The sequence below is a fragment of the Rhinopithecus roxellana genome, chromosome 16 (assembly GCF_007565055.1).
Source record: "Rhinopithecus roxellana isolate Shanxi Qingling chromosome 16, ASM756505v1, whole genome shotgun sequence".
NCBI classification, from domain to species: domain Eukaryota; kingdom Metazoa; phylum Chordata; class Mammalia; order Primates; family Cercopithecidae; genus Rhinopithecus; species Rhinopithecus roxellana.
The window spans coordinates 110,736,198-110,758,093 of NC_044564.1; the positions used below are offsets into that span (position 1 = coordinate 110,736,198).

Here is a 21,896-nt window from a genome sequence, read left to right on the forward strand (position 1 = left end):
TGACTTCCTAACAGTTGATACTTTACTATCATGCTTTAACCTAGTCTATAATCTATGCCTTCCCTACTTAAAAAAATGATTTGCGAGTTTACCCCAAAATGTACAGATATGTAACTATGAATCCATTAAAATAAGAAAAAAAAAAAAAAAGACCTATATAACCAAGGCAAAGGAGGAAGAGAAAGTACTACATAAGAAATCTGGGCTGAGGAAAGTGAATACAATGAGCCTAATGTGCAGCTCTGAACTCCCTGGTAACCAAGGCAAAAAGGGAAACAAATGGGTTAAATGTATCCTATTGAAAAACAAAAGCACTCAACCAGTCTTTCAGGACAGACATTTTTTCTGGCCTTGAGCTATGAGGGAACTCTGTCACATGGCGGGGGGAGGCGAGAGGGGAAGTAGGACATAAAAATCCAACAAAAATTTGTCAAAGAAAATTAGAGATATTCTAACATGTTTGTTTCTTTATACTACCTATTAATTGAAAACAAAACCCCTCAGAACCCTGTTGTTCAGAGAAGGCTTTTAGAAGCAAGCATATTTCCAATGATTTGAAATCATGTGATGGTAAAGCTTTATTAATCTAGAAAAATCAGAGTTAACACGTCCCTAGAGTCTGTACCTGTAGAATACGGAATGATTTAAAAGAGCTTTGCTCGTGAGCTGGAGAGGAGACTAATTCAAGAAACTAACATGTACTTAGCGAGTAGAAAGTCTTTGTTGTGGACAAAAAGAAGTACAAGCTGTAGACCCCAGGCACACAGACTGTCTTCCGGGTGAAAAGGTAGAGTCTGATTTATGTTCTTATCCTGGCAGAGGGCACCCTTGGGAGCTGGCTGCAGGCACCAGCTCTTGGTTCCTCTCAAATGGCAATCTGGACCTGAGCAAATTCTGCAACAGCCAAAAAGCAGATACCCAGCAATAAAACAACACAAGTTCCTTACTCTTGGTGCGGGCTTCGGTTCTGAGAAACTTCAGAATCGCTGTCTTGGGGGGCCAGAGAGCCCTTGTACGTGTAAAACACATCTTCCGTTTCCGTGATGTAGGTCATTTCATTTGCAAGGTTATCTGCAGAAGAGTGGCGTGGCTTTCGAACTTCGTGCCGGAGCCGAGGACTTCGCCTGGGTGGGAAAAACGTTGAGTGCAAAGTGTTCAAAGCAAATTCCACTTAAAAATTTAATTAGACACCAGTGGACCTCTGCCCTGACCTTTCTAAGGATGCCTTCCTTGGCGGAGGCTGACATTCAGAGCCGGTTAACCCATTACTACCCCAGCAGAAGGCACCAAGGGTGACACCGATCCCTAACGCTCTCAGTCAAGTGGTGGCTCCCAGAACAGTAGCCTCAGCTGTATAAACAGGCAGAATTAGATGGGTTTATGCCCTTTGGGAAGTGACAGGTATTGACTTAAGGGTAAGTTATTCTTCCAGGAGGACTCAAGCTCTCAAGACATAAATAGGCCGTAAGGACTGCTATTCAGAGATTTTTTCTGATTAATTTGAACAATGCAAACTAAAGGTTTAGAAGCCAAACTACATTTCTCAGCAAAACTCCAACCATATTGCAGCGACATCCCTTCACGTGAATTTCACTTGATCCAAGAGAAAATGTTTGCTTTTTAAGATATATCCCTTATTAAACCCGTTTATGTGCATTAGATGGGCACATAAACACTGGCCTGTCCTCCAACAGCAGCAGTAGGCATGTGACCTCGGGCAAGGCACATCACCTCTCTGGGCCTTGGCTGTACTTACCTGCTCCTGAGAATGAATCCAATGAGGCCGTGTTCTCAGGGCATCCAGTGTGGCACCTGGGCGTCAGCTCCTGCAGCCGGGGATCCCAGGCTGCCGAGCTTTCTAAGTTCTATTTTCCCTCACAGTTTTTCCATCTTCCCTTTCTTTGTTAGCCATTTCTCCTTAGGACTGTCAGGGTCTCCATGATTTGCAATCCCCCTGGGCCTGGATAATCAATAATGCTGTGTCCAAAGCAGAAGTAAAAAGGCTCTTGTGACTCCTCAGGAGAGGACCTATAAATAACTACAAGAGCTCCAGGCCACGAGTGTGGCAACATCTAACCCCGCTGTTCCCCTGGATCCCGTCCTGGGCTCTCTGGGCCCCTGGCATTGCTGCCAATGAGATTTTCAGATAAATTAAGCTGCTGTATGATAGCATAGATTTACCTCTTTAGAATGAGGTATCTAAATGCTGGAAACCAAGAAGCAAATCTATTCAGTCATGTCCTGATTTCTAACACTAAGTACTGTCATTGTCCCTTCCTTCCCAGAGCATTAGGCTCCCAGTGAAGAGTCCTTCCCTAGCAGGCCCAGCACAGCATCTCCTCTGTCTGCCTGTCTCCCAGTTTCTCTTAGGCTTAGCAGATCCTGGCTCAGGTATTTACAGCCACGCACTCTTACTCCAGTGTGGAGCTGGGGGCAATGTTTCCTTGCTAGGTTTCCCCTTCTGGCCCCTAGCCTTTTTGGAGGCATTCACAAAAATGGTGTGATGTCTTTGGGGACCATTATACTAAGATAATGATAATTCCACCTGACTCTTCTAAAAGCTTACTACGTATTTGTACATTGTTATTTCATTTGCGGTAGTTTTTATAATCTTTTTAAGAGATGGGGAAACTGAGGCTACAGAGGTAAAGAGATTTGTTAATTAACAGAAGGGCCAAAACCTGAGTTTAGGTCTTTCGGCTACAAACCCAGTGCCCTGACCACCTATTTCCTTTTAAGCTGAGCTCATTCTTTTTAAGTTGGCTGGCTACTTCCTGATGTGCATTTGCTTCTGCTGCTGAAGGTCATACATCCTTACATCACTGACATCACGTACCTGCATTAGTTTTCCCCAATGTTTATTTTGTGGGATATTAATGGACAACATGAATTAAGTAAAGTCAACCATACTTCTTTATCACAGGATGTCCCAGAGTGTTTAATATGCTAATATGTGCTGTGATTCCAAAGGAGGCCTTTCAGCAGGCTAGAGTTTCCCAAATTATTTAGATCTAATACGTTTTTTTAAAAAGAGCATCTCAGCATTATACACGATGGAAAACATTTAGCTACATTTGTGTACTTCATGAAAACAGTTACTTCTGCCAAGAGCCTAAAATGCAAATGTAAACTCTGATTGTAGGTCATCTATCTTTAGGACTTTATAAGTTGAGTTTTTATTTTTAAAAGAGATAAAGTGTCTACTGTTGGGTAGTACAAAAAAAAAGGAGGACATACCAGTTGGGAGTAATGGGAGGGGAACGAGAAGGCAGACTCTTGGTTTCTAAGTGCTCCACTGATAAGGATCTCCGCATGGCTGGGTTCCACACCATCCCGCCAATCACCTTTTTGCAATATTGGTTATTTACCGACCTGAAAAACCAGATGCAGGTTCACTTTCTACACTGACATGTTCAACAGGAAAGAAATTACTGCATGTGTGAAACAGTCTACACATGCTTCTTGTCTGACGGATGGCAGGTTAACGCCAAGGTTATGGGGAGTAGAGGGAGACAGCTCAAAAGTGATTCCTGTCTGTCCTGGAATTTCCTTATGTGATTTCTTTTCTTCTGGTGAAAATCCTTTCTTGTCCTCACTACTCAAGCAACAAAGCTGTTTCCAGAATATAACCAAACCTAACCAGATTAGAAGGAATTCCAGGATCACACAGAAATACAGCTCAAGTGATTTCAAGGAATTCTTATTTTATTCACACTGGCCTAAGTAAAAATATTAACCACCTTTTCAGGTGCTCTTCATCATCCTAGCTGGCAGGAGCTGTCACCATAAATTACTGGTAACTCTTCAAGAGAGAAACTGAAAATGTGCTTAGAAAGTAGCTTCAAGCTGGGCACAGTGGTTCATGCCTATAATCCCAGCATTTTGGGAGGCTGAGGTGGGTGGATCACTTGAGGTCAGGAGTTCAAGACCAGCCTGGCCAACATGGCAAAACCCTATCTCTACTAAAAATATAAAAATTAGTCAGGTGTAGAGGTGCATGCCTGTAATTCCAGCTACTTCGGAGGCTGAGGCACGAGAACCCCTTGAATCCCTGAGACAGAGGTTGCAGTGAGCAAAGATCGCACTACTGCACTCCAGTCTGGGAAACAGAGTAAGACTCTGTCTCAAAAAAAAAAAAAAACAAAAAAGGAAATACAGTTTCAAGCTATGTTCTTTGAAATGTGCTACCCTGAAGGTTACTTTTGAATTTTATTTATACCTAGAGAATTTAAATCTTAGCTATCTAGACCCCTCAGAGAATGAATTATTTGAGAGAATAAAGCATTCTGGCATCTCTAAATTTTAAACTAGGTTTTAATGTCTTATAAAAACATTCTACGTATTTCCTTGTGGCGTGACATCAACCAACCAACAAAACAAAACAGAACAAAGAACAAACAAAAGAACATAAACAATATGAAACGCCCTGTAGCACATCATGTACTAATTCACATTAAGAAATGCTGTTGTCACCCTGACCAAATGCTCACAACAGCACCACTGGGAGACTCTTTCCTCTGAGGCAGGCCTACATCAGAAACCACACTGCCCGTGATGAAGAGCACAGGATCCAAACACGGGGAGCAAGCTGCCCGACTCCAAGGTTTAATGTGTCATGGGTTATTAATAGGGACTCTGAAAAAAAAGTGTTCCATTGTCCTATAAGCTTGGAAAATAACCCAACAAATTTCTTTTTATGTGGAACCTTTCAGAAGGCCCAATAAGCAGATGTGTAGCTGTATCTCTAGGGGCTGGGCAAGTCATGTGACCCTTCTAAGCCTCAGTTTCCTCATCTGTAAAATGGAGGTAATGAGACTTGAAATTCACCAGTATGCTGAAGCTGGTACAGGTAATTAAAGAACTGCTGACTTGTCCTCCCAAGCCATCCTCCCAACCCAAATGATCCCCTGTGGCAGATTAAAGATGACTGAAGTTCTTTGAGTCTTGCATCTGGGTTGGCTTGTGACTGCTTTCAGCAACAGAGTCGCTGTGCCAGTGCCAGGTCTCACCCTTAAGAAGGCTGAATGGTTCTGCCTTTGGCTCCTGGAACCCTGAGTGTCCATGTAAGAAATTCAACTACCCTCCTGGAGCATCCAGATGGGGATGCTAAGGAGTCCAGGTGAGTCTAGCCTTCCAACCATTCCATCCAGACACCAGGTATGCAAGAAAAGTTGTCTTGGATCCTCTGGCCACATTCACTGAGAAATCCCGATCTATACCACACAGAGCAGAAGAGGCATCTGGCCAACCCCTTCTGGGATTCCTGACTCACAAAATCATGAGATATAATAGAATGGGTGTTGCCTTCAGTCACCAAAATAGGGGTATTTTCTTGTGCCACAATACAAGACCAGAACCCAGCCCTGCTGGCATTGGATGCATGCAGATGACAAAGCTTTACAGATGAAGAAATAGAAGCAACAAATTAAAGCTCAAGTGACAGAGGCAGGATTTGAACCCAGGCAGCTCACAACAGAGGGCATGCTTTCAATTGCCTCCCCATTCCTTCTCTCATCTGGCCTGAGGATCAGGTCCAATCTAAGTCAATGATATAATCCAATAAGTTATTTTCATGGCTTGTTCAACAGTAGAGCTTCTGAATGTATAAAAATACTAAACAGTATTATAAGAGCTAAAAACTTAATACATTCGCTCTTGGTTCATCAGAAGCTGAGAGAGAGCATTTAGCACCATAAATAGTATCACTGATAGTAACAAAAATTAGCTATTTATTCAGTCTACAAGTTCCCTAATGATTATCAATGTATCAGGAAAGTAACTGGAACAGTCTGATGCAGTTCCACATATCAGATAGATAATGGCTCAGACATGGGTCTCATTTTTAGTAATAGCCACATCAACAACAAATCACGAAAACAATTTTGAAAAACCAACAAATGATTTAGAAATTATGGCTGGGCACGGTGGCTCACGCTTGTTATCCCAGCACTTTGGGAGGCCGAGGCAGGCGAACCACCTGAGGTCAGGAGTTCGAGACCAGCCTGCCCAGTGTGGTGAAACCCCATCTCTACTAAACATGCAAAAATCAGCTGGGCTTGGTGGTGGGCACCTGTAATTCCAGCTACTTGGGAGGCTGAGGTAGGAGAATTCCTTGAACCCAAGAGACAGAGGTTGCAGTGAGCTGAGATCATGCCACTGCACTGCAGCCTGGGCGACAGAGTGAGACAGTCTCAAAAAAAAAAAAAAAAAAAAAGTAAGAATAGGCTGGGCACAGTGGCTCATGCCTGTAATCCCAGAACTTTGGGAGGCCAAGGTGGGTGGATCACCTGAGGTCAGGAGTTCGAGACCAGGCTGGCCAACATGGTGAAACCCTGTCTCTACTAAAAGTACAAAAATCAGCCAGGCGTGGTGGTGTGCTCCTGTAATCCTAGCTACTTGGGAGGCTGAGGCAAAAGAATCGCTTGAACCCGGGAGGTGGAGGTTGCAGGGAGCCAAGATGGCACCACTGCACTCCAGCCTGGGTGACAGAGTAAGACTCCATTTCAAAAAAAAAAGAAAAAAGAAATTATAAGAACAAATTGATAATTTATGCTACCTCTTATACTTAGAGGGTAGTCTTAGAGCAAAGCAAACAAAAATACAAACTGCATGGTTATTTCATTTAGAGAATAAATTTATCGTAATCAAAATTTTTAAATGTATATATGAATTATATATATAAATTTATATCCATTTCTTTTACTGTACTAGTCATTTTATTTAGAGACTAGATTTTAATCTAAATTAGAATTTAAAAATGTATGTATTATATATATTTATACATAAATATCTATAAATTTACATCCATTTCTTTTTCTGTACTAGTCATTCCATATTCTGAATATCATTCCTGTGGATAATAGTACCTATCTCATAGGAGAGTTGTAAGAGTCAAATATAATTATGTGCTCAGCACAAACTAAATGCCCACTAATTATCAACTGTGATTACTACTGTTATTTTGTAATTATTATAGGCAATATATCCCAAAGTCACCTGACTCTGGAAATGTTTTTCTATTCCTTCATTCATTTTTATAGAGCATCTTATAGAATTAATGTTCTGTGGGAGAGGCTGGTGTGGTGGCATCAGGTTGGGATAGCCCAATACGCTGGCACCAGGAGACACACAGAGCCACTGCTCCATTTCCTTTATTATGTCATATTGCAGGGTACAGCTGCCATCAGACTGCTTGGAAGCGCTGAGTTCAGCAGAGTTGAGGGGAGAGAAACAAACGCTGGGAACACGAGATGTCCCTCAGACACTGCTGACCCCAGGAGACTTTTAGTCATGGTTCAGAGATCCAATGCCTGGGGCCCCTGGGCTATAGGTTTCCTCCTCTGCCCAATAATGTCCTCTATTCACTGGTGAACAGGATGCATTTACATCTCAGCCTAGTGTGGATACAGTCTTTATAGCACACTCACTTTTTGGTGTTCCGAGAGCCCATAGTCCAGTACTGAGACAGAACATTCTTTTCCTGAGGTAGTAGCTTCTTTGCCTGAAAGAACGTATGGTGCTCAACACAGGATTTCCACAAGTTTTTGCAAGATCGGTAATTCAGCATGTTGAAGGCCACAATATGTTCCCTGGATTCAGCCTGGGAGGAAAAACAGTCAAGATTTCACCCACATAGACACAGGAGCAGGGACTTGCAAGCATTTAACCCACATTGGTGAAATGAGGTAAGATGCAACAGACAGCAGAAAACTGGTTTCAAAATGCCTTGGCCACAAACCAGTGTTATTGGAATATTCAAGAGCATGATTTGTTAACCGTCTTTATGAACATGGTAATAGAGATGACCAGGATCTATTCTTTATCATCATCTGTGCTCCTCCACGAATGCTTTTATTTCAAATCTGTTTACATTTCTAGGCTGGATGTATTTGGAGCAACCAGATAAAAATCATCTGATACACTCCTTTTAAATTATAGCTCTGGGAACATCTCTCTCCTGAAGGAATACTCTTTCATCTATCAGACAACAGCAAGTTTATAACATTTTGGGTTCTTCTCTATTTGCTTTCCACAAAGCACAGAGTTGAATCCAGTGCTCATATATAATAATCATTTTAATCATTTGCTTTGCCTGCATTCTGCATGAGTTTAGGTTTTCTGTTTTCATGTTCAATTGCCATCTTATGCATTTTTGTGCCACCCTGAATCTTGCACTGGGGGGGCCAGGAGACCCAGATTCCAGTCCTAGTTGCTCTGAGCTTTTGTGTCCTCGTTCCTAAGAGTTCACTGCTCTGTGAGGCCATTTTAAGCACATATTACCTTTGAAAAATTGGGAAATGGACACAGTGACAGTAAGTGAAAATCATGCAGCATAAAAAGATGGAGTGTAGTGTTGTGGAAAGAGCAGATGTCTCGGATTCGTAATGATCTGGTTCAAATTCCAGCTCCCCCGACTCACTAGCTGTGGGAGCCTCAGTTTCCTCACCTCTAAGTTCTACATCTCTGTATGGATGAGCAAATGGACAGTGCCATGGACTTTGCTTATGAGATATGCACACCTACCAAGCCATTGTGCAGTTTTAACACATCATGGGAGGCAACTGACCTTGCTGACCTTCACTGCTACTTTGCGGTGGACTCTCTGCCAGGTGCTTTGACCTATGCTCTTTTATTAAATCTTCACAATTCCCTAAGAAGTGGGCATTATAGCATTTCTGGAAACAAGGTAACTTGGACTAGGGAACGTTAAGTAACCTGTCTGGCTGGTAAGTGGAAGAGCCAGAATCTGAAACCACTGTCCCTGACTCCAAAACAAGCTAAGCAGAATTATACAGACAATCACTGGGTCCTGTAGACTCTGGCCCCACAATGGCATGCTCTTTCTTCCCTGTTATATACATGGCAAACTGCCTTCAACCCTTAAAGAACTAAAAGCAGAAGTAATTTAAAAACACAAGAAATGGGGCAAAGTGGTTTATGTTTCTAGTCCCAGCTACTTGGGAGGCCGAGGCAGAAGGGTCCTCTGAGCCCAGTTTGGGCAACATAGCGAGACCCTGCCTCTAACCACACACATACATACGCACGAAACCAAGCAAGCATGGACATAACTACTCACCTGTTTCTGTCGCTGATGTATAAAGAACTTTTTCCTTTTGAAAGAAATTTTGAGAATGTTCACCCTTCAAAAAATAAAACAAAACACAAACAAAGCACATCAGGGATCGGCCAGGTTGAAGCTGATGCCTCTCAATGCATGTCCTTTATTTCATGATCCCAATGAGTGGGGGCTCTTGGCTGCCTAGAGTTTACTTCTCTGTAGAAATGATGGCAGCCCCATTGCCGCAGGCTAACACCAAGTAGCTGACTGAAGCTGAGCACTGCATAAGGGCCACTGGATTATGATGTAGCTTTTAAATAACAAGAAACATGGACCATGCGCTCTCTTTGCTATAAGCTGCTTTTGTGGCATTGCAGCTCTGCGTGAGCTGGTATATACATGGGGAAGACAGCTGAGAGCAGCATGGAGCAGCTGAAAGAGGACAGACCTGGTCCGAACCCCAGCTCTATTACTTAACAGCCACGTGTCAAGTAGCCTACTTAACATTTGCAAGATAACAGAATTTAGTCACCATTAACTGAACATTTTTTATATCCTAGGCTGCTACTAAGAGCTTTATAAACATCCCCTCACTGAAGCCCTGCAACAATCCTGAAAAGTACATATTGTTATACCCAGTTTTCAGATGAGGAAACTGAGGCTCAGAGACATCACCAAAGCGCTCAAGATCACTCAACCAGAAATTCCTGGAGCCAGGACCTGCACCCAGGTCTCAGCTGACTCTGAAGCCTGTGCTCCTAAGCTCTCCACTGTGAAGTCTTCCTAGCAGTGGTGAAAACTCTGCCCTTCTCAGAGAGTGGCCTTGTGAGGATTCAAGCAGAGTAGGAATGTCAAGTCCCTACCTTGACACACAGTAGGCCTGCAATGCTTGTTCCTTTAATTAAAAACATAACTTTTAAAATAAATTTACAGTTGACCCTTGATCAACAAAGGTTTGAACTACGTGGGGTCCACTATCTGGGGGACTCTTTTTAACCAAACATGGACAGAAAATGCAGTATTTGCAGGATGCGAAACCCACATATACAAAGGGCTGCCTTTTCATATACACGAGTTCTGCGGAGCCAAGTGTGTGACAAGTCTGTGCAGATTTTGGTAACTACAAGTGGTCTTGGAACCCCAAGTACACCAAGGGTTGACTATCATTCATTTATGCAAAACGTCTGCAATCCATACAAAGGGTGCATATTTCCCTGCTGGAATCTTCACTTCTGAAATACTTTTAGGGAAATGAAGGAATTTTACTATTTTCTAGGATCATATAAAGACCTTGGTAGAGCATTCTAGAATGGAGAGGCTGTGTAGGTAAAAAGAAAGTTGAACTATTCATGGGACATTCCCCCAGAAGGATCAGCAATATACCTCTATTACATATGAAATATTACCTAATACACATATATTTTCAATAATCTGTTGGTAGATGTAACTGTGAAGTAAATTTTTTTGGGTGACTGCAGGTTAATAGTCTAAGGATGAGAAGGGTATTTGGGCTCACCCCTTTTAGAGATACTCTTTCTAGTGTGTTACTGCTCTGCCATCTCCCTGAAGTCTGGGGAGTCTCCTCACGATTCTTCTGTGCCAATTGGCAGATGCAAAAATTCCTGTTCTGCAGAACGAGTCGGAAGAACCAACTCCCTTTTGAGTTCTCACATTGCTTTTTTGGCCCATGGGAATCTGTGGACCTCTTACTCCCCCCAACCCTGGCTTCATATACAGGGGTAGGAGGGCCTGGCAGGCCTCCTATGGTTCCTAGGGCTCCAGTTCAGCATCCCTTTCCCATGCTGACCCCAATTTCCCAACCTGACAGCTCTCTCCCTGAGCTGTCAAATCTGATTATGTACAGACATGAACTCTGTCGTTTCCAGGCTTGGGGCCTCAGGGGGGCTCCCTACTGCCCTTCACTCATTCATAAGAAAACACACATACACACACACACACTGAGAGCCTAGGATGTACAAAGTCCTATGGCAGGCCCTGGGGACAGAGGGAAGAAGACATGGAGCCACTGCCATCCAGAGGCTTATAATCCAGTGAGGGAGACAGGTACCACATAAAGAATGATGCATAGAAGTAAATCACTGTAACTATGAACACTGCAAGCACTGCATGCAGGAATGCCTAGTCTCATAAGAGCACTAAGAACTGAGCCTATAGACTCCTATGGCCTGTGAAGCCCTCCATGACCTGGCCCCTCTCCTGCCATGGCCAGCTCCATGGCCAGCTCCAGCCTGGCCTGCCCCAGCTACTCCTGACTCACTAGCTGGGTTCTCTCTCGTCTCTGGACGTATATACCCTGCCCCTTCTTCTCTAGAATTTTCCTTGGGCCAAAGCTCAGCTGGTATTCAGATCCTGGTGAGTGCCCTTCCCTGCATGCTCAGGGCCCTTCTTATGTCCTGCCCCTCTTGGGCATTTGCCCATGCACCTCCCTAGTCACCCTGGGGTCACCATCTGGTGCTGGCCTCCCCGCTGGTCTCTGAGGTTTGCACTGGAGGCAGGGGCCAGGCCTTGACAGGAGATGGCTTGATGTTGAAGGGTTAGGGAGGCTTCAGCAGATCTGTGGGTGAGCCCAGGGGTTGGAGAGTCCCTGCAGGCTCTGCCGAAAAGGTTTCTGTTCACAAACCTGCTTCTCCTGACCAAGTCTCCCACTTCTCTCTCCTGCAGTGACCCTGTGGGACCCACATCTTCTCCACAATGTGAGGGTCCAGCCCTTGTCTGTGGGCCCTTAGGAGGTTTGGCCACAGTTAAGCTGGATCCAGGGGTCTTTAGGCCCGTGGCACCTGGAGGAAGCCCCCAGCATTGGAGGGGCTGGGTGCAGAAAAATGAGCCCTGTGCCCACTGTGCCCTCTACTTAGCCTGATCTTAGTCCTGAGCGGGCCAGAGAGCTGCCTGGGCACACCCCAGCCCACCAAGCAGGCTGGAGTTTCTTGCTTCCTCTGAGGGGCTTCTAACAGACAGGAGGTGAATGACAGATGGAGAGAAGACCCTGCTATCTGTTACACTGATTTTTGTGTCAAATTGAACAGGGCTGTCCTATTTTTTGGTTTTGGAAAATAGATATATTGAAACTTAACTGAACACTGTCTACAAGTATGTATCCTACTTAAGCATTTTCCTACAAATACCATTTTTAGCGTTGAAACAAAAGTCCAGGCTCTGGAGCTGGACTCTGATGTGAGTTTCAATTACTCTGATTATTAGCTGTGTGACTCTGGACAGGTTCTTACTTAATTTCTTTGTATCTCTGTTTCCTCCTCTGTGAAAATGGGGATAATAACCTATATAGGCCTATTTCCAGTTTAAAGGAGATAAATCAAAGAAAATACACAGTAACAGGATTTGGACACAGTAACCATGCAATAAGAATTACTGCTATTGGCCGGGCGCGGTGGCTCAAGCCTGTAATCCCAGCACTTTGGGAGGCCGAGACGGGTGGATCACGAGTTCAGGAGATCGAGACCATCCTGGCTAACACGGTGAAACCCCGTCTCTACTAAAAATACAAAAACTAGCCGGGCGAGGTGGCGGGCGCCTGTAGTCCCAGCTACTCGGGAGGCTGAGGCAGGAGAATGGCGTAAACCCGGGAGGCGGAGCTTGCAGTGAGCTGAGATCTGGCCACTGCACTCCAGTCCGGGCAACAGAGCGAGACTCCGCCTCAAAAAAAAAAAAAAAAAAAAAAAAAAATTACTGCTATTAATAATTTTATTATATATTATATAATTATATATTTATGTGTAATATATATTATTCTGTTATATATAATAGATTATATAACAACAGAGTATTATATTATTAACTCATTAATATTATATATATTATTATATAATACTCCATAATTTTACTTAAGTTACTTACAGGTTTTTTTTCCTGTTATAAATAGTGCTGTGATGAATACCTTTGTGTTTCAGGTAATGAAATTCTATGTTCCCAAGCTGGGGAGCAGATTTAGACGTCAAAGGTCAAACTCTGTGTGGCACATACCTGGCACCAAATCTTCTCTTATCCCCATTTCCTAACTTCCTTCCTTGCTGCCACTGTTTTGCCAAAACTCCATGTTTCTTCCTCGTTTGTCCTTTTCCATCTGCATCTCCTGCCATCTGCGATACTCACTCTCCTCTACCTTCCTGGCGATGCGTGCTATGCCCATTCCTTGCACCATCATGCTATCATTATGTAGATGGTATTATTTTGGTGGTGTTTCCCCTAAGAAAGCTCCCTGTTGCCTGGCACATTAAACTCAAACTTCTCTCCAAAATTCAGTTCCACTCACGAGTAATGTGGGACAGGCTGGCCTACAGGTCTCTTCCTACCAGGCCTGTGAGCTCAGAGGACAAGCACTCAGTTGTACATGTCTTTGGGTTCCTTTAGAGTTTAGAACAGAGCTGGACACTTGGTAAAGGTCCAATTAATAACCGAGAAACAGAACTGAAACTATGGTTCCTGCCCAGAGAAAGCTCTTCTCTGAATTCTGACCAATGCACTACCCGGGAAAAATTCCTTAATGCCAAGGCCGTCCTGTGCCATTTTATCCACCAGGTTTCCAGAGTATCCCAAACCACAGGGTGAGTTGGGGGAGGGGAATGCTAATGAAAACCAAACTCAAATTTTCCTAAGTACTAAATCTGGATCAAATTTAGAGGTGAGAGGTTAAAACTCGGGGTGGGGGGGGGGCGGGGAATCGCTATCCTTTCTTTAGAAATAAACGTTTAGAATGGGAGGTAACATTACTTTTGTTCGGCATATTTTTAAAGCATGATTCAGAAAATAATGAGAACTGTTTGCACTTACCAAGGATAGAAACTTGTGCAAATGTATTTTCGGTACACAGCAATGCCCGCAGAAGCAATTCCAATCATTAGGTCTAAATTGTGCAGATCCTGTAAAAAGGAAGATCTCAGATCCACAGAGTGTTACAGTCATGCTTCTGCCCTCTGGTGACTTTAAAGCACCCACGCTGTTATAAATAGTAATATGTTTAGGCTCCAAACGGGAAAATGCTCTGAAAACAGGCAAAAAGCCCCACTTAACAGATACTTAAGATCCAAGTACTAAGTACCAAATTCTTCTAAAATGAACACAGCCTGTCAAGCAACATGTGGGTGCCACTGGTCTAGAAAGTTACCAAATAAGCCCACTCATTCCATGGAATCATTTAAATGAACACTCAAGCTTTAAATTTTCAACAATCAGCACTAAATCAGAAAGGCCTCACCCCTTTGCAAAGCTTTTTACAAATCTCAATTTCCATTACTGTAAAGGCTTTAGCTGTTACGAAATGATGATGAAAATGTATAAGTTTAGAACTGCTGATTCTAAATCTACTTAAGAAATAAATGCTGGCTCCGTGAGGTGGCTCACGCCTATAATCCCAGTACTTTATGAGGCCAAGGAGGGTGGATCCCTTGAGCCCAGGAGTTTGAGGCCAACCTGGGCAACACAGCAAAACCCTGTCTCTACAAAACAACACAAAAAATTAGCTGGGTGTGGTAGCACATGCCTGTAGTCCCAGCTACTCAGGAGGCTGAGGTGGGAGGACTGCTTGAGCCTGCAAAGCTGAGGCTGCAGTGAGCCATGATTGTGCCACCATGCTCCAGCCTAGGCAGCAGAGGGAGACCCTGTTTAAGAAAAAAAAAAAAAAAGTTGCTTCTAAATCCAATGTATCCAACATTTATACAAGCCTAAGTGCTGGGCATTGCTGTGGACAGTGAGGATACAGAAGACACAGCCACTACAAGCTGTTTTAAATCTGTTTGAGGACAAGGTGATCACAAATAAAATTTAAAAACAAAATAGTTCCTCTTCTTGAGTCATTTACTTTCTTGTTTTCCCAATCAGATATTTGGTTTTTGTTTGTTTGGCTTTTCTCTGAGAGACAGTGTCTCGCTTTGACGCCCAGGCTGGAGTGCAGTGGTGCAAACATGGCTCACTGCAGCCTCAACCTCCTGGGCTCAAGTGATCCTCCAGCCTCAGCTTCCCAAGTAGCTGGGACTACAGGCATGTGCCACCACGGCCAGCTAATTTTTAATTTTTTGTGGAGATGGGGTCACACTATGCTGCCTAGGCTGGTCTTGAACTCCTGGGCTTAAGGATCCTCCTGCCTCAGCCTCCCAAAATGCTGGGATTAAAGGCATGAGCCACTGTGCCTGGCCCAGATACTAGTAATTATAAAGAAAGGGCACAGTTTGAGTCAGTTACAACTGAGCGTGAACCTTCAGTCTGGCACCTACTAGCTGTATTATTTTGGGCTCCTGAGACTCAGTTTTTCTTCTTGTACAACAAAGATGATAGAATCCACCTCGAAGGGTTTTTATCTGGCCGAAATGAGAGAAGATAAAAACCTAGAAGGGGGCTTGGCATGTGGAGCTTCTAGAAGAAAGTTCGGCATGTGGAAGGCATAAGAAACGTCCATTCCCCTTTGCCGTGGGACAGATCATTTGCGAACCGCAGTGTGAACATGGAGTTAGAGAAACTGGACAAACGAAACAGTGCTGATATGGTGGAAAGTCCAGAGAGTACTCACTTTCAGTACCCAACCGAAATCACACGCTTACAACAAAACCAAATTTGACTGATGAAGGATAGAATTGCATTTAAATGTGATACTTGAGATCACAACAGAGAGAGTATGAAGCAGGTGTGACAGAACAAATTAGCAAAGGAAATCAAAACTGAGTGAACAAGAAAATAAATGAATGGTTTGGGTGGGCCAAAGACCAGGTCTCAAATCTCCTAATCCTGTGGTCTTTCAGCATGCATTTCAACCCCTGCAGCACAGTTACTGTCCACTCAAGTCCCAGGCCCAACCCCACATTTCCCAGCTCCCCTTGCAGAGGGCAGAGCCCGGTGACTAGTTCTGGCCACTGTGCTCTGAGCAGGAGGAATGTATGTCTCTTTCGGGCTGAAGCATTTAAGAGCTGGTATGTAACCCTGCAGCTTCCTGTTCCCTTGTGACAAACATGGAGGCCACATGGGAAGACAGCCATGACATGGAAGCAGCCTCGACTGCTGAGTTATTGCAATGGATGGGGTCGGGGGCTGCCCTGGAAGACTCCTGGACTCAATGCAAGCTTTGAATTACTGAAAGATAAACCTTGTGATACGAAGCTATGGAGATTTAGGGGTTTTTAGTTCATGTAGAATAGCCTAGCATGACCAAACCCCCTCTGATACCTTGGGGGTCTTAGCCACACAGGTATCATCTGGCTTCACAGCCCTTGAGGGTCATTTCACTGACAGTTCTTGGGGTGGGAGAGCACAGCTCAACTCAGGCAGATATAAAGTCCTACTTCACCAACGACTGAAGTTCTCTGAAACAGTCTATCTAAGATAAAATATTATTTGCAAATGGAATAAAAATGAATGGTCAAGTCCCAAAGCTGATATTTTGTAAGATCATTTTCCTTCCTTATTTCCTATATCACAACTTGACTTGCCTACCTCACAGGACTATAAAGGGACCGAAGTGAAACAAAAATAAAGTGTTTCTATAAATTATGAAAATACATAGATTTAAAATTTGATCATTTACTCAATCTCTATGAGCCTGTTTTCTCATCTATAAAATGGGGATAACTAGAATGTCAATTTCACAAGGCTTCTATGATCCCGTATGAGAGACCTTATGGTCTCATATGAAAGCATCTAGATAAAGGTTAGTATTTAGTAGGTGCTCAATTAATATTTGCTTCCTTTTGGATATGATATGGGCCAATCAGGTAGAAAACGTATGTCACTGCTGAAAGGTCAGATGCTAATTAGACAGTGAGGGGTCATGTGCTGAAGCTACAACTTGTGTGCTGTGTGACCTTGGTTAAGTCCCTGAGTATCAGTTTCTCCATCTGTAAAATGGGGTTAATGATAATACACGGAACTCATGGTATTACTGCAGGAAATAATCCACTGGTGCATAGAAATTGCTTGGCAGATGACAAATGTTAGTAAATCCTGTTAAAATGGCCACAACTAATTTCAAATATTTATTGATTTTCACAATCAAACCACCATAGTCTTTTTAAAAAAAACTATCATATTTGAGTACCTAGCTCCAATTTGGGCAGCACTTGAGATTAAGTAGAAATCTTGGCCCCTTAAACTGTCACTTGAAAAATGAATTCATACCTATTTTTTGCCTTTTAAAACCGTAATATAAAATGGTCTTACAAAATTACCAGTTTCTAAGCCCCTAACCTCTCAAAAGGAAAGTCTTCAAGTACAAAAGCAAACATTAAAAAAAAGCAATTGGACAAATGACCAACAAAAAATTCAGTATTACTTAATAAACCTTCCAAATATCTTTTTAAAAGTCCTGTTACAATGAAAAAGAAATGGTTTCATCAAAGAAGTTTTCAAACTCTCAGAGATTAAAATAAAAACATAATGTTTGATCCAAGACATAACAAGAATACATACCCTACCACTGTGCAGTTCTACTCCATAGAAGTCGAGGGTCCGTGCTATGTTGATATAGCAGGATTCTGCTTCTGATTGTTTTAGCCCACTACAGAAGAAAAGACAAAAAGCAGAGTTCATCCAATAAATAGAGGGCATTATCTCCAATTTAAAAAAAATCTAGAACATTTGATCATTTGATACCATTTCTGTAAGGTTATTTAAATGCCTTACGTTATCAATCTTAAGCAATCTAATACTAAATTCTACTAAAGCAAGTTTTTCTTCTTATCCATTGAATTTGACTCCCTCTAACCCTCTCGTTTTTAAATTAAATAATACTTCCTTTAGTGGGCTCTCAATATTCAGACGTAGAAGACTGTTACCTTTCAGAATCCCTGCCCTAATTATTCCAAGTTGCTAATTCGTAGGGAATCTTTAGGTCTCTCTGCCTTTATCTCTTCTTTTGGCAGTCGCCTCAAACTTTCAAACGCCACTGGCCCCGTACTATTTTAGGACATTGACTTCTGCCCTGGGAGTAATTCTGGGAGAGAGGTTTGGCAGTGCTTTCTTAAAAGGACGCTTGGTTGCCTGGCCTTTGTTTTTATGGCTTTCCCAAGAAGAAAGCAGCCCCTTGAGAGCTGGCCTTCTTGGTCAGGGTGGCCTTTATTTGACCCGGACTGAACAGCTGCTGCTGTAGCTTTAAGTGAAATGAGGAAGGGGAAGAGCAGCCAGAATTGGGCATATGTGTTGGAGCTAAGGCTCGCAACAAATATGCAGGGGCAACTGCAGAAGACTCATGCTCCTCACTTGGACATAGAGCACTTTTCACGAACTGAACACAGGAGACTGGTCAGCGCTGCACGTCTATCTGTCTGTCTGTTTAACAAGACCTGAAGGAACAGCTTGTTTTATCAAATGTGGTAAACTGCTAAGAGATTTACCTTGGTACAGTCCATTGGTGGGGCAATCAGATTTCAAAATGGGCATTTCCTTCAGGAATTTACTGATTTCAATGACATCCTGAAAAGGATGCAGCAGCCATCACCCTAAACTCTTACTGGAATTTACACTTTACAGAAATGCTAGTTATGCCAAATATATCTGCCACCATACCAGCTCAAAGGTTCAAAAACCCCCGACATCTTGAAAGAGGATTCATGCACAAAAGAAAGAGGTTGCATCAAACACAAAGGGATATGATGTCTGAAAATACCCGACCCAAGTTCCCAAAGTAGGCCACCCCAGCCCCCCTCACCTGTGCTGCTCATGCAGAGATTCGACTTTTGTTAAAAAGTCATCATTTTGATCGGGTATAAACTGACTATCGGAAAGATAGCCTGGATGATGTACGGAAGAATTATAGTCTCCAAAATGAGCTATCAAGACAGAATAAGGGGAAAATCATAATTAGTTTTGCCTTTTTAATATGGTCTGTATTTATAAGCATCTATAGCATCACCAGAATAACATTAATTGGAAATACTCTTCCGGTAAGTTCTGCACCACACGAACTGAAGCTTCTCACTAGCTCCAGACTCCACACTTATCTGAGCCTTCACTATGGGCTAAGATACTATTACACATGATCCAACCAAATTCTCATTCTTCCCAAGGACACAGAGGGAGAAAATCAGGAGATGGTGTTTGAACCTAGGCCCTGTTCTAATCCCATACCTCTTCCATATACTGTGGTCAGCACAGCAGTTTGCACTCATGCCACTGGATAGAGAACACATAAAGAAAATGCCACAATTTGTATGCCACGCCCGGTGCAGGCTTTCTCTGCCATACTCCAAGGTTACCATGACACTGGACCAATCTGCTCTAAAAACTGGTTGTAGGCAGAAGGGAGGCCATGCAGACCTGACCACTCTCTGCATCCCGACCCATCACCTGGGATTCAGGGAGATGTGGAAGAAAGGGGACCAGGGTATGTTCAGAGGCCACAGGGACAAGGGGTGGGAGTGAGTGGGGACGAATGGTCAGGGCTCAGGCAACAGCAAAGTTCCTAGGGAGAAAGACACATTCTAAGGGGAGTCAGAAGATATGAAGAGAGATTCTGGGGCTATCAGGGGAATCACATTAGGGACCTGCAGGTGCAGGGGGAAAAGGAAGAGTGACTTCAAGACTAGCCCCTTGGCCAAATGGTACTGCTCGCTTGAGACCCTTGACTGTTGTCTGCCAACGTGAAATGAATTGTTGATGCCTATGATGTGATGGGCATTCTTGAGAGTTGTGCAGTGTTCAACCTGTACAAGTGTCCATGGCTACCCCAAGGACTCAAACCATTTGGGTGTCTAGAACATTGAGGAAACTGGAAAAAAGGCTGGCACCAGGTGAAGAGCCAAGGACCAGGCTTATGGGACCTGAGGACATCCATTTCCTTTCTCCACAAAGTTTTCCCATTTGTCTAAAAACAGAAGAAGATAATCTCTAGCTCTAATGGGGCAACTGATCTCGTATTCCATTTTCTTGACAAACAAACAAAAAAAAGCTTCTACTTCATCTTAAAAAAAAAAAAAAAAAAACTAGCCCTGATCGTTCCAAATATTTTAATGAATTCCTTCCTGCAGCTGGCCGCAATGCCAGGAGGCTCCTGAGGATTCTCAATTCAACACCAAAGATTTCCAAATCAAATAACTCCTCTACCTGCAGTCAGGGGTTTGAGACCAGCCTAGCAAACATGGTGAAACCCCGTCTCTAATATGAATACAAAAATTAGCCAGGCATGGTGGCGCATGCCTGTAATCCCAGCTACTTGGGAGGCTGAGGCATGAGAATCGCTTGAACCCGGAAGGCGGAGGTTGCAGTGAACCGAGACTGCGCCACTGTATTCCAGCCTGGGTGACAGAGCCAGACTCTGTTTCAAAAAAGAAAAAAAAAAAAAGGGCAGATGCAAAGGTTATGTCTCACTCAGCATTGCTCACCTAACTGCCCTCATCCCACAGGGCTGCTCTTTGAGATTCACACCATAATGAAGGGATCTGTTTCCTTCCTACACTGTGCCTCAAATGCTGGGAGTGGGTCAGACTCACCTTTAGGGCCCAGCACCAGGCATGGCACACAGTAGGTGCTCAGAAATTTGGGTGCTCAGAACTGATCTGTACAGAGGCTGATGCAAAGTTCAATTCTGGAAGGGGAAAAGGGCAGAGAGCCAAGTGACCAATGCATGCAGACTTGGTCAAGGTTAGACCAGAGGCTGTTAAGGTCAGTCAAATGTGGCCAAGTTGTGGAAAGAAACATCAAGGCTATGTGGCTGGTAAGTTTGTGCTGGGTTAAGCGTACATAATGTGTTCACATGAAATCATTTAAATGCCGTGACACAGCATGCCCAGTGAGGAAAAGTGCTAGAAAGCATTAGAATCACTTCCTTCAAAGTCCTCATGTTAAGAGTGAAGAAATTGAGGTCTGGAAAGGAAAAGAGACCTTTAGGACAGGGTCAAGATCAGAACCCAGGTGATCTGAACCCCAGTTAGAGATCCTACCACCCCACCAGCCTGCCTGCCAGGCCTGTGAGCCGCTGCTGGTCATTTGATGACAGCAGTCATGTCCCCAAAGGCCAACCAAATGCTGTAAATGACTTTCCTGAGTCTCAAGGTGGAGTCCTATGAACCTTTACTCCGTTGGTTTCATTGGCTGATGGAGAGCCTCCTGGATCCCAATAAGGTTATCCATCATACCAGTTAACAGTCCCATCCCTGGTATCATTCTGCAAACATGAACAGCAAGGTTCTCTCTTTAGGCAAGTTGCTGACAAATGTTCTAAACTTCGAACACAACCAATGAGCCTCCCTGTGGGGTGGTTTTCCCTTTAAATCCTAAAAGGCTACTCTGTGCAAAGCTCTATGCTAACCACTAGGGGGAAACAAAGTTAAACAGTGATAAACAAACATTTGCAAAACACAGGGCGGTTTCACATCGATTTCAATGACATCATCCCACTTGATACTCATGATAACCCTGTCATATAGGCAATGCTTTTTATCCTCACTGAACAGATAAGGAAACAGACCCAAAGGGGCCTGCCACAGTTGCTCAGCTGCTAATTTGGAGGCTAGACTCTGACCACCGTCCCTACTCTTACCTACTTACTATACTATATGCTCCAAACTCCTAAGTAATCCATTTTCCTATCTGTAAGAAAGCAACACATACAAAAGTTAATTATAGCAAACAAAAAAGGAAGTGCTTATGTGGGAAATACCTTGTCTTTTTAAGTTCCATGCTTTCTTCTGGTTGACAGTATTTTATGTTTTGCAGCACAGAGAGGGTATATCCCAGGTTCCAACGTACAGCATTTCAAGCTGCCTGGCTGTTGTACTGGGAAAGTCTTTTACCTGCTATTCATCCAACTCCAACCTGATCTTAGAGATGGTTCTCAGGGGTCATTCCTAGGATGTTCCCCCCCATCCCCAAGCAGGATGAAGTG

General features: G+C 43.4%; 1 protein-coding gene across 5 annotated transcripts in view; it reads right to left on the reverse strand.

The window, feature by feature from the left end:
- Positions 1-21,896, reverse strand: part of PTPN3 (protein tyrosine phosphatase non-receptor type 3) — a 121,226-nt gene that overhangs the window by 41,925 nt on the left and 57,405 nt on the right. For 3 of the 5 annotated variants that reach the window (XM_030919136.1, XM_030919134.1, XM_030919137.1), the window contains 7 exons: positions 18,723-18,843; positions 17,486-17,573; positions 13,865-13,953; positions 9,077-9,140; positions 7,428-7,600; positions 3,238-3,372; positions 948-1,124 (listed from right to left, as the gene is read on the reverse strand). In XM_030919136.1, coding sequence (XP_030774996.1) covers positions 948-1,124; positions 3,238-3,372; positions 7,428-7,600; positions 9,077-9,140; positions 13,865-13,953; positions 17,486-17,573; positions 18,723-18,843 — 847 coding nt within the window. Of the gene's footprint in view, positions 1-947; positions 1,125-3,237; positions 3,373-7,427; positions 7,601-9,076; positions 9,141-13,864; positions 13,954-17,485; positions 17,574-17,850; positions 17,870-18,722; positions 18,844-21,896 lie in introns of those variants that run through there. The other 2 variants (XM_010365591.2, XM_030919135.1) reach the window with 2 other exon arrangements.